Genomic DNA, 15,933 nt, shown 5'->3' with positions numbered 1-15,933 from the left:
CAACATAAATCCCTTTTTCACATGTTGTAGTTTATTACTGATTAGAATACAGATAACTCTAATTAAAATTCTGGTATTAATAATGAAGCGACATGGTGAAGGATCTTGTCCCATTATCTTGCCAACCTCCAATTAATCAAGGCCGTATTCAGTGTCCACTGTAGGTTCAGCACTCCAAAAATAGTTTTGAATGATGTATGAAAGCAGATTTCAAATTAGAATCAGTTAAGGCTTTGTTGTGATGTACTATTATGTGCTCCTCTTTTAGAACTCTGCTTGTACATATTAGCTCAAATAATTTGATATTCTTATCTCATTTGATAGGAAGTAAATATCACTCATCAATGAAGATGAAGAAGAGTGGCTAAAGGCAAGAGAGAGCGACATTTAACACTGATTAAGATGTAAGTCTAGGTACCTATTTCTTTTTCACAAAAATAGTAATGGGGATTAGCAAGAGTAGAAATGAAAAAATAATAAAATTGACTCCTCAGTGTTAAGTTTGTAAAAAAGCAAGCTGACTAAACACATCAAAAGCATGGTGGCTACAGACTGCTACCAGGAACCAGGCGGTCTTTCTCCCACCAGCTCAGTCACTTCCTACTGCCCAGCGCTCAGTCTCCCCGGGGCTGCCCAAATCTTCCTCTTCTTTCCCCTTCACTCCCTCTTTGCACTTCGTCAGTTAGCTCCTAGTAGTAAAAAAACAAAATGGTGCAAGTTATTCACGGTAAATTGTGAATGACTTAATCCCTCTAGTGGCATATTTGCACCAAACTGGGAATTCGGTGTAAGGAATGACCCCTGAAACTAAGTTTTTCTCTCTCCCAAAGAACAGAGAACTGAGAAGTCTGGGGAAGGTTCGGGCTCCAGGGTTGCTTTTGGGGTTCTCCACATCCAACTCTTAAGTCCTTTTCTATTAAAGTGAACCTTGTACCCTGTCACGTGTCCTAAAGCAATCTTGGCACTGAGCAGAGGATACAGTGCTGGGCTGTCAGTGCGGAAGCCCCCTCCCGCAAACCCCCACCCTTTACACAGGGACTGGAGGCAGGGGAATATGTAGTTTTCATAAACCTTTGTCAGCCGGGACCCGCTAACATTTCCCTATTAGAGGCACGGGCCTGCGGTTTCAAAGGTGGGAGGGATGAGAAGCTGTCATTCATCTTTGGCAGGAGGGGGTGGATGTTTGGGCAGATGGCCGTGTCTTGCGATTTCTGCGCTAGGATGTGAGGCTGTGGCAATTTCCAGAACAGCTCCTGCCAATCTCCCATGCTGGTCCTGTGGGCCTCTAAGATTACTGGCGGTGACGTCTTGCCTTCCTGAGACTCCTTCACTTTCTGATTTCCCGAAAGCCAGCAGGGATTTTCCCTGACTTTCCCTTCCCCAGCCCTTCCAAAGGTTTCCGGTTTCGGTAAACATCTAATTCCTTCCTGCTTTCTTTATTTCCGTTAGAACCCAGACTGATGCCGACACTTCTGCTGATTTGCTCATTCTCTGGTGTCCAGTAAGTAAGTTGTTTAGTTTTCCCACCAAGACAAATGAGGATGTGCTCTCAATTCTAAATTTATAACAAGGCATGTTTCTTGGTATTTCCTAAGCATTTTGTACACTTTTCTTAAACCTTCCTACCCTCCCCCACCAAAAAAAACCTCCCTCAAAAAACAAACGAAAGCACCATCACCCTTAGTTAAATTTTCTCATTTATTATACCTGTTATTGTTGCCATTGTATCTTGCTTTATACCGGAATTGTGACAGAGGGCAATTAGCTTTAGAGACAGTGAAGAAAGGTAAGAGGGTTGCTTTAGTTTACCCCAAACTTGGCTTGAGGGAAAATTCACACATCCTTCTAGTTTATGAAATAGGCGTCGAATCTTTATTAAGCTGGCCAGCAGAAGAAGGTCATCCCCACTCAGGTATCGGAGGACTGGAATCTCCTCAGGGTTTGGTAGCTTTTCAGCAAAGAGAAAGAAAAGGAAAGCTGAGGGTCCAGTAGTGGAGATGGTGACCGCAGAACTGGGAGGTGGAGGACCTGAGGCGGGGTAATACTGTGGAGATGAATCTCCTATGAAGGGTCCAGTCTAGTTAACTGCAGACAAGGGCAGTGCGATTAGTTTAACCTGTATAAGGAATGAGCTGAAGGGCTGTGGAGACTTGAGAGACTAAAAGCAGGCCAGGCTGAGTAAGGTAAATGGAATTTGGATACCTTCGAAAGCCTACAATTTATTTAAGTAATTTAACTGGCATATTCTGACAGGGAGGAACTGGGAGGACAGTCCCTTCCCTGGGAGAAAGATGAACAAATGGTTTGTGGTGAGTGCTGGACTGGAGGCGGGGAAGTCACCGAGGGGTCGTGGTTCCCCAGAGAAGGTAGCACCTGAACTGGGTTTTCAAGAATAAGGAGAATGACCCAAACTCCCTTTCTTTCTCCTAAAGTGCGCCCCTACCTCCAGGAGGCCATTCCAAATTGACCTTCCTAGGCCTCTGCCCTCCCCGCTTTCTCAGTCTTTGGTGATTCAAGGCTGAGGCAGCCTCCTTGCAGCTGCTGGAAGGTGACTGGGTCTGTCAGGACAGTCTTGCCTGAGGTGTTTCCACGCCCTGCATCTTCAGAGCTATCCTAAACCCCACTGCCATCAAGTCAATTCTGACTCATAGAGACCCTACAGAACAGAGTAGAACTGCCCCATAGGGTTTCCGAGGCGGTAAATCACGGAAGCAGACTGCCACATCTTTCTGCCACAGAGTGTCTGGTGGGTTTGAACTGCTGACCTTTTGTTTAGCAGCTGAGTGCTTTAACCACTGCGCACCAGGGCTCCTTAGAGCCTGCCTAGGAGGGGCCATTTAGCCTCAGTGGGGCAGGCTAAATGCAAGCGGAACTACTGACCACTTACCTGCAAAAGACACAAGACCGTCCAGCATCTCTGTGTGTGTTCCCACCCCTCTTCTTCCGCATCAAAAGAAAGGAAGCAAGGATGGAAGGAAGAAAGGAAGATGAGATGGATGAATAACAAAGAATGGATCAAGATCCTTAACAACGCTTTGATCTCTAAATCTCATAAGATGACAGAAAACTTTTTAAGAGATTAAATCAATAATGGTTGTAGAAAATGAGACAGGTTTTCATCAACAGAAATAATTTTTAGGAATTCCTGAAAATCACAGAGCAGATGGGTCCATATCCATGGAGAACTAAATGACCAGATGAAACCCCTAACCCAAAACACACACAATCAAAGTCAACAGAAATGAGAAGGAGGAGGGGGCCGGGACGTAAATATTCAGCTAACCGGAAACTGCAGGAGAAGCAATTGGGAAACAGTTCTTTCCCCCTTCCCGGCTGAGGCTGCAAGTGTGGCGCTGAGCCAGTCTTCTACCCTTAACAGCACACACCGCTTCTTCTCCGCAAGTGTGAGCAGAACATGCAGGAGAACAGGAATTAGCACATACAAAAATGAATACGCAGCTGAGAATCGCCACACATTTGAGGAAAGTTGTCATCATGAAAGAGAGGTACTAGACTTACTATCAGGGGAACTAGTACTCAAGGAAACAGAATTAATAGACAGAGGAACAATTTAGAATGTATGTAATTAATATTCTGTCAGGGATTTGAGAGAATATTGTTAAAAAAAGGAAGAAAGAAAGAAAAAATTAGAGGACTTGGAAGTTAATTCTATGCATACAGCAAAAAAAAAGTTTATGTTAACAACTTTAGAGTAACATTAAATCATAAGTGTAATGTATTGAAAGACAGAGTGTGGGGACTCAGACAGACATGGCTGTGGCAGCACGCTTGTGCGTTTTCCGATTCTTGCCTGTTCTGTGATATTCTTTGGACTCGGCAGACACGGTTCTGGCAGCATGCTTGTCCGCTTCCCACTTCTGCCCTTTTGAATATCTGCCGAATAAAACTTTCTTTTTGCTTTAAAAAACAAAAGCTAGCTATATGCTGTTTGCCAGAGGTACACTGTTATGGATTGAATTGTGTCCCCCCAAAATATATATTATAAATTCTAACGCCTATACCTGTGGTTATAATTCCATTTGGGAATGGGGTTTCTTTGTTATGTTAATGAGGCAGTAATAGTATAGGGTATGTCTGAAGTCAATCTCTCTTGAGATATAAAAAGAGCAGTTGAGCAAGCAAGGAAACAAGCAAGCACAGACGGGGGAAGATAGATGCCACGCCACGTGAGCTCTCCAAGGCACCAAGAAAAAGAAGCTTAAAGGAGACAAGGACCTTCCCCTAGAGCCAACGGAGACAGAAAGCCTTCCCCTAGAGCCGGCGCCCTGAATTCAGACTTTTAGCCTCCTGAACTGTGAGAGAATAAATTTCTGTTTGTTAAAGCCACCCAATTGTGGTATTTCTGTTATAGCAGCACTAGATAATTAAGACACACATCTAACTCAGAACTACAGAGAAAGCTTGAAAATCAAAGTATGGGAAAAATATGTACCAAGCAAATACTAACAAAAAGAAAGCAGGTGTAGCAATTTAACATCAGACGGAACAGCATTTAAGGCAAGGTCATGAAAAGTGAAATTCGAGATAACACATATTGATACTATTACATTTTTTATTATCAAAATAAAAGCAAAAACTCTCCCTGATACACAGAATCACATAGTGGGCACAGATGAAGAGCAAGTGAGGTGGAAGACTGAGCTGGCCCAGGGAAAACTACACCAGGAAGAGAGTTAACATCTTTCATTTCCTAACGACAGAGCTACAAAATATATAAAGCAAAAACTGACAGAAATACTAGGAAAAATGGATGAATCCATGATCATATTGGGAGACTTGCATACATTTCTCAGAAATAAACCAATGATATAAAGACAAAAGCCTACAGAAGGAGGTGTGACTAGAACAATTATATAGAATTTTGTGATGACTTTTTTTTTTTTTTTTTTTTGGTCAAATATCCCTGGAACACTCAAAAATTGGTAATTAACCACAAAGAGATCTATATATTCCAGATAGCAGGAAGAAACAAAGGCTATATTCTCTGATCATTTAGGTATTAACAAGAAAAGGATAGTAAAAACATTTTTTTTTTTTTTACATTTGAGAACATTAAAAGTAACTCCAGAGATGCAGAATTAAAAATGGAAGCCATGAGCCATTTAGAATGGAAAGAAAATAAGAGTACTACATTTTATAACTTGTCATATATGGCCAAAGAGGCACTCAGAGTAGCAGGGTGGAGGTGGGAGTCGGATGTTACTGTTGGACAGGATGGTGAGGAAAGCACCCTCTGAGCAGAAGCCTGAAGGAGGTGAGGGAGCAGCCATGTGCTAAATGGGGGAGGAGCGTTTTAGGCGGAAGGAATAGCAAGTGTAAAGGGCTTGTGGCAGGAAGATGCCTGGTATTTTCCAGGAACACCTAAGAGGCCATGTGGACAACACAGTGAGAGAGGAAAGAGTAATAAAGGGAGACTATTAAAAGAAGGAGGTCCAGACCATGTGTGGCATTGCAGGCCTTTTAGAGGCTTTCACTCAGAATACGATGAGAAGTGACTGGATAGTTTTGACCAGATGTGGGTTTTAAAAGTATCAATCCAGCTATTGTGTTAGAATAGACTGCTTCTGGGCTTGGGAAGAGCAGAAATAGGGAGAGTCATTTGCAGACCACTGAAATAATTCAAACAAGAGATGGATGAGGTCCATCTATGCATTTTTCCACTGAATTCCAGAATGTTCAGTGGATAGTGGAGTGTGCACAAGTATAATTATCAGTAATAACACCAACGAAAAGTTGCGGTGCTCGGATTATTCTAAATGCTTTAAGCTATTTTAAAAAAATGTACCTACCTTCACTTTGGTTCCGACGCTGATTCTTGCCTGTTGGCCCATTGCTAGAAAAGTGATTGAAATTTTGTCTTGTTCTAAAATGCGAACTCCAATGTAATGGTTCAAAGCCAAAAAGACCGGTTTGAATGAAACGAAGGGCATGGAAGCGACAGAACTTGACCAATTCCAAGCCCTGACTCTGTTGCCTGCTTGATCTGAATACTGACCTCCCAAGATATTGATGCATACCCTGGGCAGGAAGGAAATGGAAAGTCATAAATAGTAACACTACATTTCAGCCCTGGAATTAGCCTGTCACTGGCTACCCAGGTGGAGCATCAATTTATGCTAGCCAATGGCACATGAGCGGTGGGGAACCTCAGGTAATCTTAGGAGTGATAATGTTATGACTGAATTCCATATTAATTTGAAGTATGGAGTTCAGTTAGAGACTGCACGGATAAATCAAAATGGGTCCAAAGGATGGAACCAGGATAGTGACAGGATCTGGAAAATCATGTGTGAGAAAGATGAAGAGGGGGCAGGGAAGATTTAGTCTTAAAAAAAGAGATACAGGAGAGTAGACTAAGCCTGCCATCTTAAAATACTGAAAGAGGAGAGAAAACCACTGCTTAAATGAAGACCACGCCACCCCAAAAATAGCCATACTCGTTGCCGTTGCGTCGATTCCGACTCATGGTGGCCCCGTGTGTTACAGAGTAGAACTGCTCCATAAGGGTTTTTTGGCTGTAATCTTTACGGAAGTAGGTCGCCAGACCTTTCTTCCACAGTGTTGCTGAGTGGGTTCGAATTGCCAACCTTCTGGTTAGGAGCCGAAGGCAAATCATTTGAGCCACCCAGGAACCTTAAGGTGAAGACCAATCAAAAACCAAACCAAACCCGTTGCTGTCGAGTGGATTCTGACTCACAGCGACCCTATGGGACAGAGTAGAGCTGCCCCATAGGGTTTCCAAGGAGCTGGTGGGTGTAAATTCTGAAGAAGGCAGAAGAGGCCTCGATACAAGGGGGGCTATTTTCTAACAGCACCCTCAGACTGGGAGCCAGGCATCCTTCTTGGAGGCCCCTCAGCAGTGCTGGGTGTGTGCGGGGTGAGATCACTGCTGGGGGTAGAGCTTCCAATCCGAGCAGAATGTGGAGCTTAGCCCAGCTGGGCCTCTCCAATCTCTTAATGTGGCTAATGCCCCATTTCACTACATTGCACACCAATTTAGCCCTGCACAGCCTGTGATCTGGTGGAGTGAATGACAGCCATTCTCCTCAATTACCTCCTTCTCATACTCTCTCACCTTTTTCCAACTTGCACCACCCTCCCTCCTTGGACAGGGAGAAAATGTACAGATCTTGGGTACTCAGAATGTTGGCTTAATTTGATAATGAAATATGTTTTAAAAACTAGATGAATGGTTGCACAACATGGTGAATATAATAATTAATATAAGCAATGTCACTAATTGCAAACTTAAAAATGGTAAAATGACAAATTTTATATATATATAACCACAATAAAACTAAAACCAACCAACAAATTAGATAAACTAGACGAACTGGCCATGAGGACCTCCAGGGGTAGGATAACTAATACCTCATTTGCCTACATTGATTCATGGCAGTAATCTAGTAGCAAAAGCACAAATGAGAAATTGAGGTGATTACCTTATTATATCTGGGGTGGGGGAGATTTAGTTTTATCCTGAAATGTAGGTGCAAATAATATTAAGCTAAAATTATCTAGATAAGTCAGTCATTTGTTTACGGGTGGTGCCTGACTTATGATGGGGTTACATTCCAACGACTGTCGAAAATAGGTTCTGAAGTAAGTCGAATACCTCATTTTTTTTTAAGGTTTCAGTATAATTTCCTATTATTATCAGTATTTTTATAAATCTAATATTTATTTGTCTTTGGAAGTTGGCATGAGAATGATACCATCAGCAAATTACATGCTGCAATATTGTATATAGTACATATTACTAATGATAAGATGTCCAAAAAAAAAAAAAACCAGAAATGGATGGTTCTAAGTGCAGTTCGTCGTAACTCAGATACGACGTAAGTTGGGGACTACCTGTATGTAATAAACATTCTGTGAGTCTATACTATGTACACTGCAATGTAGTGGTGAAGATTCAGGAGGTGCCCTCAAGAACTTAGTCCAACAGTGAAGATGGACTTGCTATATGAAAAGTACATAGAAGGTGCTATAAGAGTGTCAAGGAGGTCATGTCAGAGTGCCTAGGAGTTCAATTGGCTGGTGGGTAGGGGACTTGATAAGGGAGGGAAATGTCCTAGAAACCAATCAATATCTAGTGACAGTATACTGCTCCACCAAATACAATGTTGTTGTTAGCTGCCCTAGAGTCGATTCTGACTCATGGCGACCACACGTGACCCTGTGTGAGCAAATATAATCTAGAATTGCTACTGAGCCCTCAAGATTGAATAGAAATTTTCCAAAATACCTGGTGGTGATGGATTGACTAAGAAGCCTACTGCTTTGGACTAAAAACACAAATGGCTCACTGAGTCCCAACTCTGTCAAGTCTGGCAGGGTCCAAAGTTTGTCCAGTTTGTCAACTATTGACAGAGTTTCTCAAGATGAGATTGTTATACCCATAAATGTCTTAAAGGGAGAGAGCATCTCTTTCTGAAGAGCTTGACAACTTTCAATCATGTGTGAAGTTAGGACTCAAACTTCATTTTGTCAGGCTAAACAAAATAATATGAAGTCATAGAGTATGTATTTAGCAGATCAGATGGGATCAGGATCTTAATTATTTTATAGATTTTGTTTGTATGTTGTTGTTGGTTTTGGCTACAGGAATCTTACTAGTTAGGAATATATCTTAAATAATAAAAAACAATATGCTGTAACAGCTGTCCATTGGCAAATTATTCCTATAGATAAGGCAGTATAACATTATTAGGGCACAGGCTGTAATAATGAGAAACTGCATGGGTTGGAGCCCCGGTTGCACAGTGGTTAAGAGCTCGGCTGCTAACCAGAAGGTCAGCAGTTCAGATCCACCAGCTGCTCCCTGGAAATCACATGGGGCAGATCTACTCTGTCCTATAGGGTCACTGAGTCAGAATCGACTTGATGGTAACGGGTTTGGTTTTGGTTTGGTATTGGTTCATATCCCAAATCCATAGGATGACAATATAATTTATTTAGAGGTTTCTTTTTTCCTATATCACACTTGTGTAGTTCATATATTTATAGAAAGAATATGATTAGCTTTGTTTTGTATAGTTGACTGGGATGGTATAAATAAAAAATTTCCTTGAGTTTAGCATTACTATCTAAAGACTATTAACTAAAATCTCCTTAAAGCCATTTTTACCATTTAAAAGGAAAAATAAAATTCCACAAAACAAAATGGCAGCAGCAGGAACCCAGAAGCCTACCAGACATTTCCATTGGGGTGATAGCAGGAACTTCTGCCAGAGGAATCCAGCAGCGCCAGGATCGCAGGGTTAGCGGGCATGTCTTCTTGGATTATACAGGTGAAGCCATTTATCTTGTTGGGCACTCGGATGATGGCTAGGTTTCCAGATGGGTAGCTGAGATCGGATAAGGTCATTTGAGTTGTTCTAATGGGCCTTGACTATTTGGGAATAAATTCAATTTATGAGAAAGCCCACTGAAACTATAAAGCATTCTGAAAATGGGAGATATTATTATTACAAAAAGATTTTAAATGCCTTTACGTGAATCGAAATGTATTTATGAGACACAAAAATCCTCAACAAAATACTAGCAAACTGAATCTAGCAATATATAAAAAGGTTTCTACACCATGACCAAGTTAAACCTGCAAGCTCCGTTTAACGTCTGAATATGAATCAATGTGATATACCATACCGACAGGATGAAGGACAAAAATCACAGGATCATTTCAACAGATGCAGAAAAGGCATTTGACAAAATCCACCACCTTTTCATGATAAAAACACTTAACAAAGTAGAAATAGAAGGGAACTTCTTCCACCTGACAAACAGCATCTATGAAAAACCCACAGCTGACATCATATTTAATAGTGGGAGACTGGATGCTTTCCCCCTAAAGTCAGGAACTACATAAAGGGGTCCACTCTCACGACTTCTATTCATCATCGCACTGGAAGTCCTAGTCAGGGCAGTGTTAGCAAGGAAAAAAATTAAAGGCATCCATACTGGAAGAAGTAAAAATCTATTTGCAGATGACATGCTCCTGTGTATATAGAAAATTCTAAGGAATCCACAAGACAATATCTTAGAATAATATAATTCAGCAAAGTTGCAGGATACCAACTGAAAATCAAACTCACTGTCGTTGAGTCGATTCCGACTCATAGCAACCCTATACGACAGAGTAGAACTACCCCATAGCGTTGCCAAGGCTGTAAATCTTTACAGAAGCAGACTGCCATGTGTTTCTCCCATGGAGCTCACTGCAGCCCTTTTGGTGAGCAGCCAAGTGCTTTAACCACTGCCACATCAGGGCTCCTTCAGTTGTAGGATAGTTGCAAGATATAAGATCAATATATAAAATAAGCTGTATTTATATACACTGGCAATGAACATTCTGAAAATGAAATTAAGAAAATTCCATTTGCAATAGCGTCAAAAAAAAAAAATACTGAAGCTAATTCAGTAACGGTTAACACTCAGTCGATAGCTAAGCTGGTCAGAAGTCCAGAGATGATGTAAACACAGACGGATTCTGAATCATTTTGAAAATCTGGCACAGCCTTCAAGAAAGTTAAGAAAAATTAAAGCCAGGGATGAAAAAATAACTAATAATAAAAGTTGGGTAAGTTATTTAAACTTTACTGATATAATTAAAACATAACCTACATGCTTTCTCATAGGCTCTAGGGAACTAAAATGTCATTCCATTTCCAATGCCACGGAAGTCTTTTTTTTTTTTTTTTGGTTTATTATTTGAGCTTAACTAAACATTGAGGACATTATGAATAAAAATTATTTTCTTCTACAAAGAGAGGCCCTCGGTCCAACAAAAAGCCCTCCTCATTTCAGATGAACGTTTTCACCTTCCTCGATCCGTTGAAAGGCCCTTATCTCGAGATCCCTCCTGGCCTGTACGTCAGACAGAAGTTCAAAGGATCGATACCTTAGTGTTCCATAAAATGCACGTCAAATTTTTGTATTAAAAATCAGCTGAAATACCATGTTGCTCCCGTAAACCTGTTGCCGTCTAGTAGATTCTGACTCATAGCGACCCTACAGGACTGAGGAGAACAGCCCCATAAGGTTTCCAAGGAGCAGCTGGTGGATGCGAACTGCTGATCGATCTCTTGGCCACTGGGCCACTAGGGCTCCACCATGTTGCTCATGGATGTGTAAACTGGCACAAATTTTCTGGGGGGCAGAAATCTTATCAAAACTTTAAAATATCCATAATTTCTTACCCAGAATGTCTACCTCGAGGTATTTAATTCGAGGAAACAAGTGATAAGTATGCGGCAAAGTATGCTCAAAGCTGTTCATGTAGCTCTTGTGTCTAAGAGCAAAAACAAAGAAAATGAAACCACCTGTGTTCAGCAATAGGCGACAGGTTAACTAATGAAATACTATGTGGTTATAAAAACAGTGGTGTATCTCTCTGTATTTACTGCATATTATATACTTATAACATCTTTATTGCATAATATTATTATGTGAAGAGGGCAAAATATGCATAAATAGTTGAAGAACTGCTTTTCAAAGCCCTATCTCTGTATAGGCTCACAAAAAACCTGCTGCCATCAAGTCAGTTCTGACTCCCAGCTACCCTATGGGACACAGCAGAACTGCCCCACAGGGTTTCCAAGAAGCACCTGGTGGATTCCAACTGCCGACTTTTTGGTCAGGAGCCGTAGCTCTTAACCACTGCGCCGCCAGGGTTTCCCATATAGGCTCGCAGACATAGAAAAAAGTAAGGGAAGATAGACATAAAAAGATGTGAACAGATTTTTCTCTGGGTAGTGGGATTTTGGGGTAGTGGTTTTTTTTCTTTTTTCTTTATATTTTTCTGTATTCTTTCTTTACCCTTCTTTTTTTGAAGAAATAAAGCTAATAAAAATAACCTGCTGAAAGCAAGGATACAATATTTGTGTTGTCCCATCTGGAAATGAAGTCAGAAACTTGTTCCCGTGTTTGTAGTTCTTCTCTAAGAGTTCGTCCTCCATGAGAGTCTACACACCACAGGAAGCAGAAGGACACTTACTTGTTAATGGCTTCAGACACAAAATATTAAATATGACAGCAATGGACATCATTTGGTTGCTAGACAGTGATACAAACCATGTCTTAATTTAAAATTTGGCCACGCTTCAGAGTCAGGGAGCAATCCTTAGGAATCATGAAAAACCAACCTCGACCCCTGCAGGATAACTTGATACAACATTTCTGTGAAATATGACATTATATTCCGTTTGAAGTTTTTTTTTTTTTTTTAACCTTATACACATATTACTAAACAAAACAAAAGAGATAAAAACCAACCCCAGCACAATGGAAACATCCTATATCCTGATTTTAATGGTGGTCACACAACTGTTTACATCTGGTAAAACTCATAGAACTATACACCTAAAAGGGTGAATTTTACTGCATGTAAATTATACTTCAATAAATCTGACTTAAAAAAACCAAAACAAGACTTCAGGATAAGCTGCAGCAAGTGGTGTCTCTTCAAGGCTGCTCTTGAAGCTCATTTGATCAAAACACTGACAAGGGTAGGAAGGTGAAGAAAGACACAGGGAGTTCTTCCTCATTTATCTTCAAGTTTAACTATTTTGTATGTAATACTCAATAGGGAAACGAATTCATATTTATGTTTAATTCATCACATATTATTAATATATGTTTTAAAAATATAATTTCTTGTCTTTCTGGGGGTATTGAAATCATTTCTTTTTTCACTCCTACTGCTTTGGAAGTTATAAGCTCTGCTTCTGTTATTTTCCTGACCACCTTGGAGATTTCAGCAGGCGACTTTAATTCAGCAAGTCTAAAAACTACCCTACTGACTTACCACCCTAGCATAATGTTTTCAAGTTTCACCCATAGATCAAGAACTTCATTTCTCTTCATGAATTAATAATAATCCATTGTATGTATTTACCACACTTTGCTTATCCATTCATCTGTGGAGGAGTACTTGGCTTGTTTCTACCCTTAGGCTACTGTGAATCATGCTGCAGTGTACACTGGGTTCGATTTCAATTCCTTTGGATATAACTGTTGTTTTTGTTATGTGCCGTTGAATTGGTTCCGACTCATAGCGACCCTATAGGACAGAGCAGAACTGCCCTATAGGGTTTCCAAGAAGCGGCTGGTGAATTCAAATGGCCGACCTTTTGGTTAGGAGCTCTAAACCACTGCACCACTAGGGCTCTGGGTATATAACTAGGAGTGGCATATATCCAAGTCATATGACAATTCTGTGTTTGTTGAGGAATGCCCAAACTGTTTTCTACAGTAATTGCATTGTTTTACATTCCCACCAGCAACGCACGAGCGTTCCAGTTTCTCCACATCTTCACCAACACTTGTTATTTTCTGTTTTTCAAATAATAGCCATCCTAGTGGGTGTGAAGTGCCTATGATGCATTTTAATACTTTTAGATCTATCATCCAGGTCACTAGTTTGCTCTCTAGTTGGATCTAATGTGCTTTTTTAACTCTCATCTTTTGGGTTTTTAATCTTTGGCTAATTTTTGGAAGGAGATCACCAGCCCTTTTTCCCTAGTCTGTCTTAGTCTGGAGAGGTCTGTTGAAACCTATCCACCACAGGTGACCCTACCCATATTTGAAATACTGGTGGCATGGCTTCCAGTATCATAGCAACATGCAACCCACCACAGTATGATAGACAGACAGACGGGTGGTGGAACATAGCTATTAAAACGTTCGTTAATGTAAACTGTGATATCATGGAAAATATTTTGTTACAACTAAATAAAAAAGAAGATCATATATGATACAATTACAAGTATGTTGACAAAAACTATGCATAGAATAAAGTCTAGAACAGTGCTGTCTCATAGCACTTTCTGCAACAATGAAAATGTTCTCTATCTGCACGGTCCAATATGATAGCCTCTAGTCCCATGTAGCTATTTAGCATTTGAAATGTGACTCGTGTTACTGAGGAACTGAACTTTAAATTTTATTTACTATTAATTTTCATTTAAAGAGCCACATGTGGTAGTTGTTACCATATTGAGCAGTACAGGTGTAAACATGTTAAAATATTAATAGTGTTTTTTGGGGGAGTGGTTGGGACTTTTAGGGACTTTTAGTGATTTTCTCCCCTTCTTGGTAGTTTTATCCGTGATCCAAATGTTCCTTAATGTGCAATTATCACATTTTAAAGTAAAAAAGTTTTAAGCAAAGTCCCCAAAACTCATTGCTGTCGAGTTAATTTCTACTCATAGTGACCCTACAGGACAGAGGAGAACTGCCCATAGGGCTTCCTAGGCTGTAATCTTTCCGGAAGCAGACTGCCACATCTTTCTCCTGTGGAACAGCTGCGCTGGGTTCAAACCGCTGACTTTTGGTTAGCAGCCAAGAGCTTAACCACTGAGTCACCAGGGCTCCTTTTAAACAAAATGGTCCTCCATAAACCATTTATAAACAACACTGTTATAAAGTCTAGTAGAAATTGAAAGGCCAAGTTAGAAAAATTACAAGCTAATTACCTTTCCACACGCTATCCTAGAATCACAACAGATAATGGTTTCTGCTTGAAAATCAAACATACTCTTTTCAGATAGCTTCTTTTCTGGAATATCCACGGAGAGTTGATAAGAAATTGTTTTTAAGCGCCTTGACTCTAATGGGAAGAGAATCACATGAAAGTACATTTATGATTTCTGTTTTCCAAAGCCTCGCTTCTAAAATTAAATTTCAAACTCATTGCAAATGCACTAATTCATCAGGTACTTATTTTAAAGGAAGAAAAACGAAAACCTTCATTAAATTAAAATGAGGATCTTCTTTTGTTAAAAAGTAAGGACATCATTTGATAAAAAGAAAAACGAAGATTTTCATTAAGTGGAATTTTCTGGCCTTTAATTTTGGCATGAAACACTGGAATATCAAGGAAATCTGTATTAGGGATTTAGTCACAAACAAACAATAAACAAAAATATATCTGCCTTAAATATCTTTTCAGCAGCTCAGGGTGGGAGGGGAAGAGACTGATACTCAGAAAGATAAATTACGCAAAGTCCGACAGTGTTTAAGGAGAGGATCAAGGACGTGAATCTAGACTTCTGATTCAGTGTTCCTATACTATAATTTTATGGCCAGCCAACTGACTGTACAAATATATGGAGAAAGGAATCTGATTTATTTTTGAAGATTTTCCATACCCAAGCTTGAAAATAAATGTATTATATGTGCTTAATAAACCAAGAGACAATGAAAGCTCTTTGCAGCTATCTGCAAAGTGCTCTGTTTAAAAAAAAAAAAAGTTGCCACCGAGTCGATTCTGACTCACAGTGACCCTATAGGACAGAGTAGAACTGCCCCATAGGGTTTCCAAGGAGCAGCTGGTGGACTCGATCTGCCGACCTTGTGGTAGTAGCTGAGCTCTTAAGCACTGCGCCACCAGTGCTCCAAACTGTTTTATGGTATTTGCTGTTAGGTGTCATCAAGCTGGTTCTGACTCATAGCGACCCTGCGTACAACAGAACGAAACACTGCCTGGTCCTGCGCCATCCTCACAGTCGTTGCTATGCTTGAGCCCACTGTTGCAACCACTGTGTCAATCCATCCCATTGAAGGTCTTCCTCTTTTTCGCTGACCGTCTACGTTACCACGCATGATGTCCTTCTCCAGGGACTGTCCCTCCTGATAACACGTCCAAAGTATGTGAGACAAAGTTTCGCCATTTTTGCTTCTAAGGAGCATTCTGGCTGTACTTATCCCAAGTCAGATTCGTTTGTTCTTTTGGCAGTGCATGGTATGTATATTCAATATTCTTTACCAACGCCATAATTCAAAGGTGTCAATTCTTCTTCAGTTTTCTGTATTCATTGGCCAGCTTTTGCATTCGTATGAGGCAATTAAAACACCATGGCTTGGGTCAGGTGACCTTAGTCTTCAAGATGACAGCTTTGCTTTTTAATA

The 15,933-nt window shown here is 40.4% G+C and overlaps 1 protein-coding gene across 1 annotated transcript in view; it reads right to left on the bottom strand.

Annotated features, from left to right (window-relative positions):
* Nucleotides 1-1,330: 1,330 nt before the first annotated feature.
* The window catches only part of ERICH6 (glutamate rich 6), a 22,473-nt gene continuing 7,870 nt past the window's right edge, over nt 1,331-15,933 (bottom strand). The window contains exons 7-11 of the mRNA XM_023733903.1: nt 14,499-14,632; nt 11,899-11,987; nt 9,216-9,371; nt 5,811-6,039; nt 1,331-1,948 (exon numbers count right to left, since the gene is read on the bottom strand). Of these exons, the coding sequence (XP_023589671.1) occupies nt 1,685-1,948; nt 5,811-6,039; nt 9,216-9,371; nt 11,899-11,987; nt 14,499-14,632 (872 nt within the window). The 3' untranslated portion in view covers nt 1,331-1,684. The remainder of the gene's footprint in view (nt 1,949-5,810; nt 6,040-9,215; nt 9,372-11,898; nt 11,988-14,498; nt 14,633-15,933) is intronic.

Source organism: Trichechus manatus, unplaced genomic scaffold (assembly GCF_000243295.1).
Source record: "Trichechus manatus latirostris isolate Lorelei unplaced genomic scaffold, TriManLat1.0 scaffold00062, whole genome shotgun sequence".
NCBI lineage: Eukaryota > Metazoa > Chordata > Mammalia > Sirenia > Trichechidae > Trichechus > Trichechus manatus.
Note: the sequence above shows the minus strand (reverse complement) of the source record. Positions and strands in the feature narration are given on the sequence as shown.